A 16928-nucleotide genomic window follows, 5' to 3' on the forward strand; every position below is an offset into this window, starting at 1 on the left:
GAAGTTAAGGTCTGATTCTGAGTGAAACTCTCACAGCAACTTCACCTCTGCTCCAGGGTTTATAAAATTTTTCCCAACACCACCTTGTCCAAAATGTAAGTCTAGTAGCAAACTGAAAAAAATCCTGCCACATCATTTCCCCCAAAGCCATGCATGTTCATTTTCTATTCACTCATCTTCACTCCCTCCCAGTCCAATCAGTTCTGTCCTCTTCCAATCAGTGCTGTTCTTCTAAATTAAAGATCAGGTAATGCGGCTTTCCTGCCTTTTTGCTGGGCTCCTCTGCTGCTGCCCTCCTTCCTCAGACTGCAGAATGTCCTAGGCTTTCCAACTCCTTTCAATCTGGCCCTCTTAGAACCTTCACCCTACTAATGCATTAAGGGCCTGGCTTTTCAGAAGTGCTGAGCATTCAACCTCCAGTTGATATCAGGAGAGCTGTGAGTGCTCAACACCTTTTAGATCTGGCCTTGGCTATCTTCCACTCCCAGAGCTATCACAGGGAGTTGAAAGCAATGAACATTTCTCAGGAGGTCTTCTGTACCTTGGCAGACTGAGGTCTTTCATAATGTTTAGGCTTAACATTTTTAAGATAGCTTGTTTTTTCTTGCATCTTATTCCATATGATTCTCTTTCTCTGTAAAACCGGTCTACCTTAATTTTTTACTTGCTCAGAGTTTCATTTGTTTTTCATATACTTCCAGAGCTCACCAACATCTTAACATATGTGATGGCTTCAATCAGTCCCTTTCATAATTTTGAAGAGCCCTACCCTGATTAGGAAATTGTAAAGTCCATTTTCATGCCAATGAAATCCTTACTATAGTGAGTGAAAATGTAAATGATACAACGATGACAAAAATCACTAACACAAATCAAAAATAAATTGCCAGAAGAGGGCAGCACCTGCTCATAACATAAGAACAGTCCTCTGAGGTGGCTGCTATATGACGGTTTTAGTAGGCAACTTTAAAATTTTGGTAATATGTGGGGGAGCAGTTTGATTAGATTTGTTTCTGCAAATGGAAAACAGCTGATTAATATTTAGATTAAGTCTTGAGAAACAAGTCCGAAGTATCTCTTATCTTTGATTATGCAGATCTCTTCAAAAACATGAGCAATATTGTCTGTTTTAGCAACCAGTGTTAAAGGGGATTACGAAATGATTGATGAGTAGAAATGCACTGTAAAAGTGTCAGAAGCAATGGGCTTACAATTCCTTTTATTCTAGAAAATCAGATTAATATTTATGTGCCTATGCAGGTCTTGATCTTACTCCTTGAGCAGTCAGAAGTTAAAGTCTGTCTTTATTTACAAAGTTGAACTGTCAGTTTCTTGTCACCCAGTGGTATGTCCAAATATCCAGATACACAGAGGTATTCAACTACACTCTGCTGTTAGTCATAGAAAACCTTTTTTTTTTTTTAACAATGTGGTAATGACACCTCAATCATATCCTGGCAACGTTCCTCATAATGTATCACTGATTTCCTTCCCGCCTACTCTTCTTGTAAATCTTACATGAACATTTTGTACACCAACGGGTTGCAGTAGGACAGGTGATCACAGCTGTTCTCTGCAGTGCAGTTAGCAGTGTATTTTGTAAACTAGTTTAGAGATTTCTATTGATATGCCTAAGTAAACAATTATCTGTGTATACTTAATAATCCTGAATGTAGCAACTTCATTCTCTTACTCAGTGATAGAGCTTTCCATACTTTTGCAATATCCTTTCTATGAAATATTAAATTAAGGTCCTTCTCACCACAGCTGGTGATGATACAAGTGGAAATTAAGGATCCCATGGGACTCTTTATTAAGGGATCTTGGCCAGGGCATCAGCTCTTTTCCCTTCTCTTGTTGAAAACAATTAATTTTGTCCCACGATATGAGAGAGCTATTGCTGAGTACATGATGGCTGTGCTGTTTTCCTACCAGTATTTTATTTGTTACTTTGTAAAATGATTTGGGAGATCCGGGGTATGAAGGGCACTATATAAGCTATATTCTGGTTTATATATCTTTTAAGTATATGGATAGGAGGTAAGAAAATAAAATACTTAGTTTTTGTGTTTCAGAGCAAACTATTTTCCTTTGTAATACTTACTGCTCCTGGCTAACCAGGATGTCTGTTGATTTAGTCACTTGAGCTAGCAACCTCTGATTGTATCAAAACTTTCTAATCAGTTAAGTTCATCTACCAAATATATAAAATATTTAGTTCTTTTGGAGGAGAGTAACATCAATAGTTTTCAGCCTGGAAAGATTTCCTCATTTTCAAGATGCCACTTTATCAATGGTTATAATCTTAGAAAAACTCTTGAGGGACAAGAGAAAAATATATAGCAGGGGTCTCAAACACTAGTTATTTCCTGTGGCCTGCCATAGCTCCCCTCCCCCCCCGCCCCTCCGCCTCGGCCCCCCTGAGTGCGCCGTGTCCCCGCTCCACCGCCTACCTCCTAGCACTTCCCGCTGTTTGGCGGTGCTTAGGACTTTCCAGGAGGGAGGGGGGAGGAGCAGGGACAGAGCGCGCTCAGGGGAGGAGGCGGAGAAGAGGTGGGGCTGGGGCAGGGATTTGGGGAAGGGGGTGGAGTTGGGGCAGGGAAGGGGTTGGAATGGGAGCGGGGCCTCATGGAAGGGATGGAGTGGGGGCGGGGCCGGAGGCAGAGAGGGACTTTTGTATCTTTGTATGAAAAGGTGTCAGTGATGCGGCTCTCTGGCCAATGTACTAGTCCTCATGTGGCCTTTGTGGTGATTTGAGTTTGAGATCCCTGGTATATAGCATATGGAAACATGTCTCTGTTAACTTTTTTGTTTCCATAGTTGGATTATTTGATTTAACATTATGAAAATATGCCCAACAGTCTTGCTATTACTTAGCAGATCCTTTTCAGCAAGGAGCTAAGTGTGCCATGAAAGTGGTGGAGTATGCATGGGTGTATTTTGTTGTTGAGGATGCTATGTAATGTGCGTTTATTTACACTATCATTCCTCAAAACAGAGTTGTATTGAGAGGTTAGAATGTTGTACTTGTAGTCAGGATTCCTGGATTTTATGCTCTGCCAGTGACCCACTGCATGCTTCGGGCAAGTCATTGAACTATTTTGCCTCAGTTTCCCCAACTGGAAGACCAATATGCTAATGCCTCACAGCAGTTTGATAAGTATTATTATGCAAACAAATCTTTTATTTAAAATAAGAGACCTGGAACTAACATGACACATGTCAGCTGAGGCTAGAACTCATGGTATCTTCCAGACTTTCAGGCCAAAAACATTTTTTGGGCTGCATTGCCTGCATACCATCCGGAGCCATTCGGGGAGTTTCGTAGGAGTTGGTGCAATTTAAACATTTTAGCAGCAGGCTGTACTGAGCATGTGGGAATGTTAATTTTCCTAGGGTTTATAATTTGACCAAAGCTTAGCTGGTTGTTTTTTGATAGTGACAGCAGTTCTCATCCTCCTTTCCCCATCTTTCACCATCACCAAATGTCAAGTCTTTGCTCCTTGAGGTGGAGGCAATAGATCACTTACAATGAACGATTGGAAAACCTCTCTTTTTTTTTTTTTTCTTTTTTTAAACAGAGGGAAAAATAAGTACTTTTGACTAATTTCATTCTTGGCTGCGGCATGTTTGCTGAAACATTCATGAAGATAATACATCTATTTGCAGCCTGAAGCCAACACCTGGCATGGGAAAAATTTAGTCCAAACAGTAAATATTTGTCAGTTATAAGTAACTGAAGAGTGCTTTATAATGGAAAGTGTTGGGCAACCTTAACTAGAGGTATCACTAACGGCTCCACGTAAAAGATCTGAAAGCAATATGTATTCGATGTGTGTAATAACTAAAAACAGCCTTCTAAGAAATTTCAGATTTCAAACAAAAAAACACTTGTTTTAGCTTAATAAATTTCACTTGTGTGCTGGTTACACATCATTGGCCAGATGATTTTGTATGTATTTTTGTTTTTTCCCCTAGAGACTATTATTTTCTCTATGGGCAGATATAGATCTGGGTGAATGACTTGGGAGTTGAAATAATGGAAGATCATACGCTGTTCCAAAACTATTGGTGTAAAGGAACTTTAAAGTCAGATTTTAGGACCCAGATAGTTTTGTAAAACATCTTTATGCTGAAACCTTTCTAATTTCTGCATGTATTGAAGCCTATGAATAGCACACTCTGGGATCTGCAAAGAAAGAATTGAACAGGGTTCCCGTTGTCTCATTAAGAAGTGGTTTTAACTTTGCAATAACTTGAAGTTTGTGATATGAAATCTTAAAGAAGCAGATTAATATCTCCCTCACTGTGGGTCTGCTGAATTTATGGATTCCCACATCTCTAATTTCATAGCACTCATCTCTGACCTGTGAAAGCCACAAACTTATTCTACCTGTGATGGGGTCAACCTCTAACTTTCTCTGACATCTTTTAATCCAGTCACCTACCAGTCTCCATTCTCTAATTTAACCTAAAAGATTACAGAACTGCATTCTAGGGAACTGCCATGGCAACCGCTAGACATCATCATTAAGATGTGGGCGGGGGGATGAAGAGCTGGGCTTCCCAGGGCTGGGGCCAGCCTCCAGAAGCAGAGGTGCACTCTTACACACATGCTTCTTTAGGCAGCAGCAACTTCCACAGTCCCTGGACACCAGTGGGGTTGGCAGACTGCATTCTACAGTATGAACTCTAGACATTCTTCACACTCTGTGTGTTTGTTTGCTTCAATCCAGCTTTCTACTAAACTCCAAGTCCTATTGGTCCCAACCTCACTCTCTCAGCCTGGCACTCTCCTCAACAGCCTGCCTTCCTTTCCTTTCCTTCCTCCTCCTTACTTCTCTGCCCATATTAAAATATCCCTTCCTGAGATTTCCCTTTCCCCCACCTCTGTCCCATAATATAAGCCCCTGTGGCACTTCATCCAAAAAGAACTAAGACGACCTATGCAAATCTATTCACTGACCACTTTGCTTTTATATTTCTTTCCCCTAGCCTTTCTTTTTAGACCACGGACACCATTCCAATAGGTCTGTACATTCTGAGTGTTACTATAATATGAATAATATTAATGAGATGTCTTGGGGCTTCTGGATCCCAGCTGTGTTGCAAGCTAACTGCCCTGATTCTGCAGTGCATTGTGCATGGGCAGATGCAGCATTAGGGCCCAAAGTACTTAAAAAAAAAAAAAGCATTAAGGTAGACCTGAATGATCAAGCTGCTCAACACACCAAATAAAAATACAAACAAATGTTTCGTTTGCATGTCCTATTAGTATTGCGTTCATATTGGCTTATATGCATAGCTAAACTCGTTATACTGTGCAACACCATGTATAGTATGAGCTAACAAGTCATGACATTTTGATACTGATTTAATGAAACTATTCCAGCAGCAGTCAACCTCAATTTTGTTAGCCCAGTTAGCAGGAAATTCACAGTTCACTTTTTTCATTAAGACATTCTGTCTACCTTGCTTTACAAGTGTTTGAACAATTTTAATCACATTTTAAATCTTTCTCAATTAAGCAACCAGCAACAATTTAAATTGCAAGATGCATAAATATTCATCAAGAACCTGTTCTGCCATCTTTTATGTAGAAGCCTTTATCCATGATGTGCAAAAGTATGATTATTTTACCTCCTCTTTATATTTAATGATTAAAGACTTGGATGAAGATCTTAATTGGGAATCTATAGAGGCCTGGATAGATTTACTTGTAGATTGTTATAATAGGATCCTGGTGGTACTGCAGAAGTGTGATGTGTGCTCTACACCAAACCTACAATATACACTGAAACTGGAGCATTCTTACACCATTACAGATGTGTTGCTTTGAGACCTCATCAAGACACGTGGGTGGGTTATTATTATTATTTTTTTTTTTTACTTTAAGGATTTCTACCATTCATACCTTTAAAAACAGTGTCAAACACCTGACAAAGGGGCCAACAAATGTATTGCAGAAGGCAAGGCATTAGTTAGATGTTAAAAGCAAAATAACACCCAGCAAAGACTATTTGAAGGAAGGTACTCATGTATTTTAAAGAAAATATGACTCTTTGGTATATTCTCAATTTTTATTGAGAATTGGTGCATAGGGTATAACTCGTAGGCCATTATTTACAATGATCTTTGTTGTGCACAGCTTAAGGAAGAATATGAATGCAAAATGTAACTTTACTCCCAACTTCTGAGAAGCATGTTATTACTTGTATCCGCCAAAAGAGGTTTAGTGAGATTATTCCCAGTTTCTTGATATGGCAGAATTCCAGACAAATGTGTGAAGGGAAAAGCTTTAGCACCATCTGGAATCCACAAAGGCCTGCACTGCTGGCTGCCACCTTGAAACACTTATTTATAGAGAGATTTTTCTAAACCTGTTAAGCGCTTTCTTAGTTTATTAAGCTTTTTCCACAGTATAAAGTATAACAAGGTGTCTAAGGATCAGTGAAAGAATAGATAGAATGGCTTTCAAGTGGGATTCTGTAGTGAAGTCATCTTCTAAATGCAAATAGCTGCAAAGATGGTACATTGCAAAAGTTACTCAAATAGAATATGCTGTAACATTAAGTTTGCAGAACTGTTTGGAGTAGGGGGCTTATGTGTGATCTCTTAGATAATTTCACCCTCCCTTATTGTAGCTCTTGAATAGGCTTTCTCTGATCGTTTGGAAGACTACTGTTAGTTAGTTTTTATTTTTATTAAGAAATTATATTAAATGTATACTTCTGCAAATAAGGAACAGCTCACACACAAGCGAAAGGCACTCTAGAGCATTTGCTTTCCTGCTGCTTATCAAGATTACCATTTCAGGTTCTTCCATAGCTTGAGTATGGGCTGCCAATGCCAGATGGCACGGTTTCTGAGAGAAGAAGTAGCTTTTGCTCCGAAGTAATACTGACAAACAATACCAAATTAGCATAAGCAAATGTCAGTGAGTTAACATAAAGCCAGCACTATTTCTGTCTTTTCTTCCTTTCCTAGGCCATGGGTGTTGAGAGTGACCAAGAGATTGTGCAGATGATTGGTACAGAAGAGCACGTGATGGCTGCATTTGCTCCCAGTTTGGAAGAATGCCAGAAAGCTCAGATTTTTACACAGATGCAGGTGTGTCTTTTCATATGGCCATAGGCTATAAAATCTAAAGATGATGACTATTTATTTTGCCATTGGTACGTGGGTTGTTGACACAACAGTTTCATGGTTTTTTGTTTTTTGTTTACTTTTGGCTTGGGGCCATACATGTCGCAAGAAAATTTCTGCTCTAATTGTCTGAGGAGAGGAGAAGAAATGAAGCCAAGACACATCTATTTGTACTCAGACATGAAGTAGCCCATGTTTAGTGTATGTGGTGGGTAGTGAAGTCTATAATCTGAGTGAGCTGGATTTTTGTTGAGGGCCTCAAATTTTTTTAGAGTTGGTCACGCCACAGACAGGAACCTTCCACATGAGTGTGCGAGTGCTTTCATTGTGCATGAACTCTACCGAAATTCTAATCTTTTGCATAAAAGCCAGTAATAATAGCCACCAGCTAAGGATGGGTCATAATTCTCTTCAGTCTGAACGCCTTAATTAGCTGGAATAGAGGCCATACTGCTGTATCTGTTTTTTCATGTACTTATTGATCTGTTAAAACCAAGCTGCAAAAACTTAGTTTATCTCTGGTATTGCATTATAAAAATGATCAAACCTTTTCATAATTAATCTTGAGTTTATTAAACTGGATCTCTTGTTTTCTATTTTTCATCCTTTTGGATTTGTCACAGTTAGGACCGGCATAGAAGCCCTTTTAAGTAAGAGCGTGAAATAATAAAACGGTACAAGGGGAGACTGCAGGGGGAACATAGAGACAAAACAAAACCCTATTAAGAAAACATTCCATGCAGGAAGTACCAAATAGAATAAAGATAAATTGAGTAGAGAGGCGATGAAATCTGGGGAAGAAGGTGAAGGACAGCATGGGAAGGATGGTCTAATGGATAGTGCACTGGTCAAGGTTTGAGACCTGGGTTCAATTCCTGGCTTTGCCGTGACTCCTTGTGTGATCTTGAGTAAATCATTCAATCTGCCCTGTGCCCAAGTTCTGTAAAAATGGGGGTGATAGCTCCCTTCTTACAGGGGCAGTGTGAGGATAAAATCCATGAATGGATTAGCAGGTGCTTTTCTACTACGGTAATAAGAGCCATGTATACATAAATAGATGTGGTTACTACAGGAAAGGAAATAAATCTTACTTGTAATTGCATGTATCCAGAGAAAATTACTATGTTAACCTGGATGAAACTGTCAGACTAGACAAGAAGGAGTTGGAGATGAAAAGTGAATTGGGAGGAATTCATGTCTTTGGCACGTGGAGCCATGCTTCTCATGTCCCCATGATGGTTTATTTTCCCTATATTGTGGCACTTATACCCTTTCACCATTCCCTATTCATCCACAGATGTTACCTATGTATAATATTGAAATGTACAGTATGTTATTTATTTGTCAGTTATGTATATTAAGTTGATCACCTACGAAGCTTTCTGTGATGCTCATGAATGAAAGGTATTTAAAAATGTGGTGTTTTTCACTTCTGTGATTTGACTTTGTAGCTATGCCACTGACAACTAACTAAACTGCAATGATTATGAAAAATGTGTGTACATGTATAGATGACATTCTTAGTACTAAACACATCTGTGGTACTCGCTTGACAGGCATTAAAGTACATAGGAAACAAGGTACGAAGGCAGAGGATGTGGGGAGGCCCAAAGAAAACGAAGATGGAGGAAGCACGAGAGCTGCTAGCATCAACCATCCTGACACATGTTCCTGTATGTATTGTTTCCCTTAACTTGAAAAAATGTTATTTTGGGGGGTGAAACACAAGTTTTCCACTAGTATGAATCCTATTAGAGAGTAAGACTTCTAATGCAGTGGCTGAGATTTTTAAGTAACATGTTGCACTTTCCCATTCAAAAGAGAGCCTGCTGAAATTGTTTTAGAACTTGACTGAGTTCTGAATGAATCTCATAGTAGTAGACCAGTAAAACCTTAAAAAGAACAGTGAAGTGCCCAGGAGACCTAAGAGACTTTCAGAGCCCACTAAGTAGAGCTCTTCTGTTTACGACATACTCATTTAATGACTTGCCCTCTGAAGCTTGCAGACGCTCTAGGAGAGAGACTGCTATAAACAACTCTAACCTGATCTGCAACAGATCCTGCTTGTATAACAGATGGATCTCAATCTATTTAAACTATGATTTTTTTATTTTTTTTAATTTTTTTTTACTGTTAGCTTTCCAATACAGTGTGCAAACTAATACACAGGTGGAATGATGAAAAGTGAAGAAGGGAAATTGTCTGAACATTGGGAGGAATGCTCACCAAGAATGCAATTTTCAAGTTTTGTAAAAATATGTGTAATTATGTTAGAGAAGACCCCAAGGCCCCAGTTAGGATTAGAACTCCGATAGCAGCTGGGCAAATAGAAATTGACACAATCCTTGTCTCAAAGAGTTGGCAATCGAAGAACATGAGCAACATACGAAGAGTAGGGGGAGCGAGACTATCAAATACCAATTTTTATACACAATGTAATGTTTTTAAATTAGTTTTTGTAATTATATAAATATCTGCTTTTCCTAGTTGCCTGTTAAATATTGGCTGATACCTTGTAGGTGTCATGGCCGAAGTGGGTATTGAGAAGGGATTCAGAGGAGTACTTACACGTATTTGTGATAATGCCCTCTGCAATGTCTCTGGAGATCCACTTTCAATAGTAAAGACTAGAAAATGTTAGTATTTGACGTTCCTGTTTCATATAAGACATAATGAAGGTATTGCAAAAACAAAAGGGGAAAAATTCAAGCTAATGTAATACCGACAGACTCTGTGGCTCTTAGCTAAGGCGGTAGAGAAAACTCATTAATATCTCTCGCTCGCCCGCCACTAGATGGAACAGAACACTATACCCAGGAGGTGTGTGGGTTACATACTTCCCCTAGCTGAGGAAGCCCGTCCCGAGTTTCAGGAACTTCCCAGTTGAAATCCCAGAGCCCGCACTTGTAACGCCAACAGACCCCAGTCGTCGGCGGGTGGGATCGAACCTGGGACCTTTGGAGCTTAGTGCATCAGCTAAAAGACATATGCCTGTCTCTCTAAGTGGTCTCAGTGCCACTAGATGGGACAGAACACCACACCCAGGAGGTGTGTGGGTTACACTAAAAAACCCAGAATAAATCTTTAGAGGTCTGTCTGAAAAGAACTGCTAGAAAAACCTAATGTTGAACTGGTTGGTTTGTGTGTTGTTTTAATTACTTTTTCTGTGGACTCCCTAGCACTGGGTTTTCCATCTGGAGGTCCTGCTTCCTTAAGCTGCAGCCCTAGATGCCAGTTCAAGTGCCACTTTCATGAGTGTGGTATAATTACTGAGATAAACAGAAGGAAAGAAGTCTGCATTTTGAGACCTTAGTCACCATGTTCCCACATTCTAGGCTTCTCAACAGAAAAGTGGATGTATACTCTCCTCATAGCAGCCAACCTTATAGTCCATCACCATAATTAGCACTCATTGCAATCGGGAGCAAAATCAAGAATGTAGAGCACACGGACCTCTTGCCCCTAGAGGTAGAATTCCTAGCAAGTATTAAAGTACAAGAGGAGAGGTTTGAGTTATCTATGTGCACTGTAGCTCCTCTGTGGGGAAAGTGTTATCAGCCTGGTATTATTTGAGTACAAAAATTCACTTTTAAGATAAATAAATTCACAATATATTTCTAAAGGGGAGGAAACTCACTAGCGAAATAGGTGTTTGAAGAAATCATATCCTTTTCTGTTATGTAAAAGATAAAACTGTGTCTCCGTAGCTTTCTCTTTCCTCTCACTTCAGCAAAGGTTGAGTAAGTATAGTGGAGGAGATAAACAGTCTTCCAGCAAACATGTCTTGATTTTGCAGGAATTTTTTTTCCAAGCACACTCTGTGCCAGAGCCTAAACTTTATTAAAATAGTGTGGTGAGGTGAACTGTATTGTGAATCAGTAGTTGCTGAATTAGAATTTGTCTATTTGAATGTGAATATTCAAACGTAACAATTTTTTTTTCAAGTGATGTGGTATTTGCGAGAAAGGTCTCCTCTGTAGAGAAAAACAAGTGACCAAGGAACGTGAAGGCCCTTCCTATATTAGAACAGTTATGAGGAATGGGGGCTGCTAAACACACTATTTTCTTGTCTTCTTTTAAAAAAATGGCACAGGAACATTCAAACATACGTTTCTTCTGGGAATCTATTGATGTCTGCTAGTATAATAGCTAAAATCTAAATCTGCAAAACATACAAAACAGAAAAGTCCTCCTCTCTCCAATGAAGATTTTAAGATCTATTTTCCCGGTTATGAGTATTTTTAAAGTGATGACCAGGCAATGTATCGGTTGCATATGGCTTCACTTCTAATTAAAACAAAACGAGGATTCTGTCACTGTTGGATTGAGAGAGATAGTTTAGAAAACCTCAAACCTTACAAGTGGGGGATCAAGGAGCAACATTCTCAAATTGTGAATGGAGCTCCATCCAGCCTTCCACACAGGAAAGTTGTTATGCAGGAACTTCAAAGGAGAGTTTATCCAAATTGTGAGGGTAGGGAATATGTGATTTTTGGAAGATAAAGTCTCGCTGTCTATTCTAAGGGTGTAAATGCAGATTTGGTATTACCTCCCACACTATAACCTTCAAGCTGAATCTAAATGGAAATGTGAAGTCTTGAAGGCTATTCCTTGATGCAATTGAAAATCTCTGGGAAACAGATCGGAAACAGAGTGGAAAATAATGATTCGTAACTCAGGATTGAGTTTACTGGTGGGATATGGGACAGAAACTTGCTTTATGAGCCAAGCTCTGTGTGAGAGTGTGTATGTGAGTGTGTGTGTGTGTGTGTGTGTGTGTGGCAGGCAACGTGTCTCAATTTCCAGTGTAGTTGAAACAAGTTTCATTAGTAATAGTGCTTATGTTTACAAAATGCCACAGTATTGAATTATTCCATTTCCTGCAAACTTTTTTCTTCGTAGCTAGACAATGTCTGATATCAATTCAAAGGATTGCCATAACATATTTGACATACATACTTATTCCAATCTATTTCATTTTAAGTTCTTTTTCAATGTTCCTAACACATTTAAGATTTCTCTTGGTGGCTTTCATAATGTAAAACAAGCCGCATTCTACAGTCCTCACTCAGGCTCAACTCCCCACTGATTTAAGTGGGGATCTTTGAGTCAAAACTGCACGTTTGATCCTGTGATATCAACATTTTTCTCAAACCTTTTCGATTACAGGTAAAAGAGTTTCATTTCCGTGCCAAGTGCATCTACACAGCAGTGATGGTCCGCAGGGTAATTCTGGCCCAAGGAGAAAACAAAGTAGATGACAGAGACTATTATGGAAACAAGCGATTGGAATTGGCTGGACAGGTGGGTCCCCACTCTGGGGCTGTGTGATTTTTGTTTGTGTTTTGTTTTTACTTTATAAAAAAAAAAAAAAAAAAAAAAAAAAAAAAAGATGTAGATGTGGGGGAACCTGTCGAGTTTGATTTCCTCCTCCTTGGCTTTTCTAAAGTTTAAACATGTGCTCAAGTATAGGCATGCTTTCCCTAAATTGGGTCTTAAACAATATAAAACACTTGAAGTAAGATTCTCACCCTAACTCTGCCCCTTTACACCTGGGAATAGGGTTGGAGCAGTGTAAGGGGGCCCTAATAGCCCCAGGTCTGGCTGTAGGAGAACTCTCTTGGTACACATACTGCAGAAGACCCCTGTAAGGGCTGTCTTCTGAGGATCCCCTGGCAAGCTGTGGTGTAGGGGTTGGGACCGGAGGCAGGAGGGCACATCAGGGATGTGCTGCAGGCCTGCAGAGATTTGGGGCAGTACTGCAGCTCTTAGAACTGCCCCAGCAGGCTGCCATAACTTAGACAGGCCCCTTGGGTTGTCTGAATTATGCTGGGGGTTTCTCCATCCCCAGGAGCAGCTCAGTTTGGGAAGGTGCAAGGATGGCTTAAAGCAACCTTAGCTCCCATCCCTCTGGGCTGCAAACTCTGGGCTGCATGTCCTTGCATGCTCCTGATAAAAGGGGTGTGTTGTCTATATGTCTGTCAGTTTAGGGCACTGACCACTTTAGTTACCAAGGCCCTAGTATAACTTACATTATTTTACATTGTATTATTTAGTTATGATGAGGAAGTAATTTAGATTGAGGTTGGACTTCATTGCTTGACTCAGTACAAATTAAAACTGTGTATTCAGGTATATAATAGCATTTAAGAATTGCACGTGTTTTTATGTTGTACTACCTCTGTATCTTTAGACCATACATGAAGAGTTTAGACTGATGTACATAATGAGGCAAACTGGAAAAATTGTGTCACACACACACACAGCATTTACTTATGGATTTGTGGTTGTAGGCACACAGCAGTGCCCTGTGCTCTTTGTGCCTACCCAGAACATGACACTCACACCTCAAAAATTCAAAGTTACCATTATCCCCACCCACCCTCACCCCTTACAAGTGCTTTAGAGTAAAAACACAAACAACAAATGTGAAATAACCAGGAAATGCAGAGTTAAGATCTGCCAGAAAAAGAGAAACAACATTTCTGAAGCACTCTCAGCTATTATGGCAGTTCAAGAAGTTATCTCATGGTATCGTTCCACAGTGGCATCCTGGGAGAATGCACTGAAGTTAAGATGCTTTAAAATAGAAAAACTTCGTCTCCAAAATACATATGAATGTAATCTCTGCACCTTGAAGTCTTTAAACCACGATTTGAGGACTTCAATAGCTCAGACATAGGTGAGAGGCTTTTCGCAGGAGTGGGTGGGTGAGATTCTGTGGCCTGCATTGTGCAGGAGGTCAGACTAGATGATCATAACGGTCCCTTCTGACCTTAGTATCTATGAATCTGTGACAGTTTTCACGCAACTTCTCTTAAGTTATCAGAGCTCAAATAAAACAACAAAAAGTTTTAACTAGTTTGAAAAATGCCCTTTTTTCAAACACCTAACAAAACTTTGCCTAACTTTCCTCCCTAACAGAATTCTTGCTGATTTTACACAAGCATGGAACAACTTCAGCCTAAAGCTAATTTTTCCCCCTGGAATATTATAATTGACCAAATGTTTTAAGATTATAATTAAAGCACCACTGCAGCCTTAACTTGTAACATTATTGCTATAGTTCTGTAGTATTGTAACCAGTAAAAGTAATCCTTAATTTGCCACTATAGCCATCCTACTTAAATAAATTGAAGGTTGATTGTTTGCCTTGGTGTAATCAAATCACAGAAAACATAAATACAACCTTTCTGCAATCTGAAACAAAAGCATTCTGGTTGCAAATGTTAAAACTGCCATACTTGGTTAAAGTGGTGGTGTAGCCATGCTGGTCCCAGGATATTAGAGAAACAAGGTGGGTGAAGTAGTATCTTTCACTGGACCAACAGAAGGTGGTCCAATAAAAGATATTACCTCTCCCACCTTGTCTCTCTAAAAGTTGGTTACATTAAATGGGAAGTGTTTTTTTTTAATTGTAGAAGATCATCACAACAAAGGCAATGCATAGTAGTTTATTTCATCATGGATAGCTGTGCAGTGATTGCGTATATTTGTACCATTTGATTTAGTAGTTCTAGTTCCCTTGGGATTTCCTAATGATCCTTGGAAGCTGAGCATTTGACTCCCCTTTCCTCTTTCCCCCACCCCCAACACATGTTAACAGCATAAACTTGATTTACCTGTACTTGGGGACTAAAACAATTAAAATAAAGCATAGGATGAGATTTCACTTTTTCTTTAAGTATGTTTTAAAATGTTTACAATTAGCAGAAGTTTGTGTAACTAAACGGGCTGAGATTTTTAAAATGCTAAATTTGTGTTTCTGGAATAAAAATCCTGTTGCTTAAAGATTTGAATTAAAAAAGCATTCCCGTGTGAAGAGGAAAACATAGCGGTCTAAACAATGTAAAGACATAAAAGGCATTGTGTTTATAAAAATGTGTGAAAACAATAGCTACTAATTTCACACCCCATGGGACAAGGGAGTATGAAATGTGCTTTAGCTTTAGATAACAGAGTTGTATCCACTAGCCAAGCTGGTTTACAGAGCTTTCTCTTAGTCTTTCTGCCACTAGAGGCTTGGTAGGCCAGGTGCCAGCAGAGGTGTTAGCAAAACCTACTGATTTCAGGCTTAATCTTTTCACCTACCTTTTCTCTTTCCTTAATGTGTTCATTATTTGCTGAGCATTACTCTGTTCTTTGTCCTCAATTTTTTTTGTTTCTAATGCAGCTAGCTTTGTATGGGTGAGATATGGAACAGCACCAAAATCCGGCACCCTGGAAAGCAAGGGATTTCTACCCTGTGACAAAAGAATACCGCCTTGACTTCAGAGATTGCCTAATCCCAGCTGTTCTGATAATATAATTAAGGCTGCCTAATGTCTTTAATTTTGCAACCAGTTTGTGTGAAAAGGAGAATTTGGCATGCTAAAGGCTTAAACACTAAATAACAATCTCAAGGCGCCTAATTAGAATTCTCTGACATTAAGCTAATTGGTGAAACTGTATTTCAGCAGCTTAACTTCTTTATTAATTTTTTTTCTTAGGATTTTCAATCAATTGATGAGCTGTCAGTATTTTTTTCTTAAATATAATTTGCTCTTTAGTGCTCCTGTCTTAAGCTGGCTGAAAGGCCTTGGACTAGCTCTGAAATGTATTGAATATTATCACTGGCATTCCATCCCTTTTCTTTTAATCACTTACTCTTGACCTAAATAATGTGGTTATTGTGAGACTTTGTTTTGCAGATATTCACTGCTCTTACAGAGAGGCTGTGAAAGTACAAAAATTAGCAAAGTGTGTAAGGCTTTCAGGCTGGAAAATGTAAAGTCGGTGTACTTAGGATATAACTTTTTACCTCAAAGAAAAAGATTTGGTTTGTGTCCATATTCACTACAGTTCCTGGCACTGGAAGATTTTAGTGGAATTGTAGTGTTTATTTTTAAATCAGCAGGTTCAGTGCAGAAAATATTTTTCTAGTTGGCTAATTAAAACATTCTGTTTTTACTGGACATTCATTTTAAGGTATGATCAAAAGCGAATTTACATCAATGGAAATACTCTTGACTTCAGTGGACGCTGGCTCAAGCCCCTTGATCATTAGAATTGTCAGGGGGACAAACTGCAAAACTGTTTCCCTCTCACTCACACTTCATTCTCAGTAAAGGGGTATAACTTTGAAGACTCCAGTTAAGTTTTCCTCCCTAAGAGTGTATGGTCTGTATGACTTTTAAAATTAAGTAGAATGATTTTGAGCCAAAAAGGAACTGTTGTTATGGAAGCACTAGCTGTGGCTCCATAGTCAAGGTGTGAGTTTTTCACTAAAGCCTGGTCTACACCGGCGTTTAGGTCAATGTACCTACGGCGCTCAAGGGTATGAAAAACTCCGACCCCGGAGAGCTGTAACTATGCAAACCTAAACCCCTGGTGTAGATGCAGCTTCGTCAGTGGAAGAATATTTCCATTCACCTAGCTACCGCAGCTCAGGGAGGCAGAGTTACTACAGTGACAGAAACTCACGATAGTAACAGAAGGAGTTTATCTGTGGCATGCCATGGGGTTACAAGAGCATAGCTATGGTGCCATTGCCAAGCTGCTGTAGCCCCCACAGTGTGTGGACAAGCCCTTAAAGCAGAGATTCAAACTTTTTCTTACGTATTTAAAAAAATATATAGTGTATCCTTCCCAAAATGATAGCACTTACTCTTTTGGATATAGAATGAATTTTATGGGAAATTGTAAGTAAATCTGTTAATTAGTTAAAATAAATAAAAAGTGAGCCCTTTAAGAAATTTTGCACCCAGTGTCAAAATGGGTTTTTTTGGTCCCAGTTCTCATAA

General features: G+C 39.2%; 1 protein-coding gene across 1 annotated transcript in view; it reads left to right on the plus strand.

Annotated features, from left to right (window-relative positions):
* Positions 1–16928, plus strand: part of POLR3B (RNA polymerase III subunit B) — a 123654-nt gene that overhangs the window by 25654 nt on the left and 81072 nt on the right. Inside the window, exons 10-12 of the mRNA XM_074941077.1 lie at positions 6988–7110; positions 8703–8819; positions 12316–12450. Coding sequence (XP_074797178.1) covers positions 6988–7110; positions 8703–8819; positions 12316–12450 — 375 coding nt within the window. The remainder of the gene's footprint in view (positions 1–6987; positions 7111–8702; positions 8820–12315; positions 12451–16928) is intronic.

Source organism: Natator depressus, chromosome 1, assembly GCF_965152275.1.
Source record: "Natator depressus isolate rNatDep1 chromosome 1, rNatDep2.hap1, whole genome shotgun sequence".
In the NCBI taxonomy this organism is placed as follows: domain Eukaryota; kingdom Metazoa; phylum Chordata; order Testudines; family Cheloniidae; genus Natator; species Natator depressus.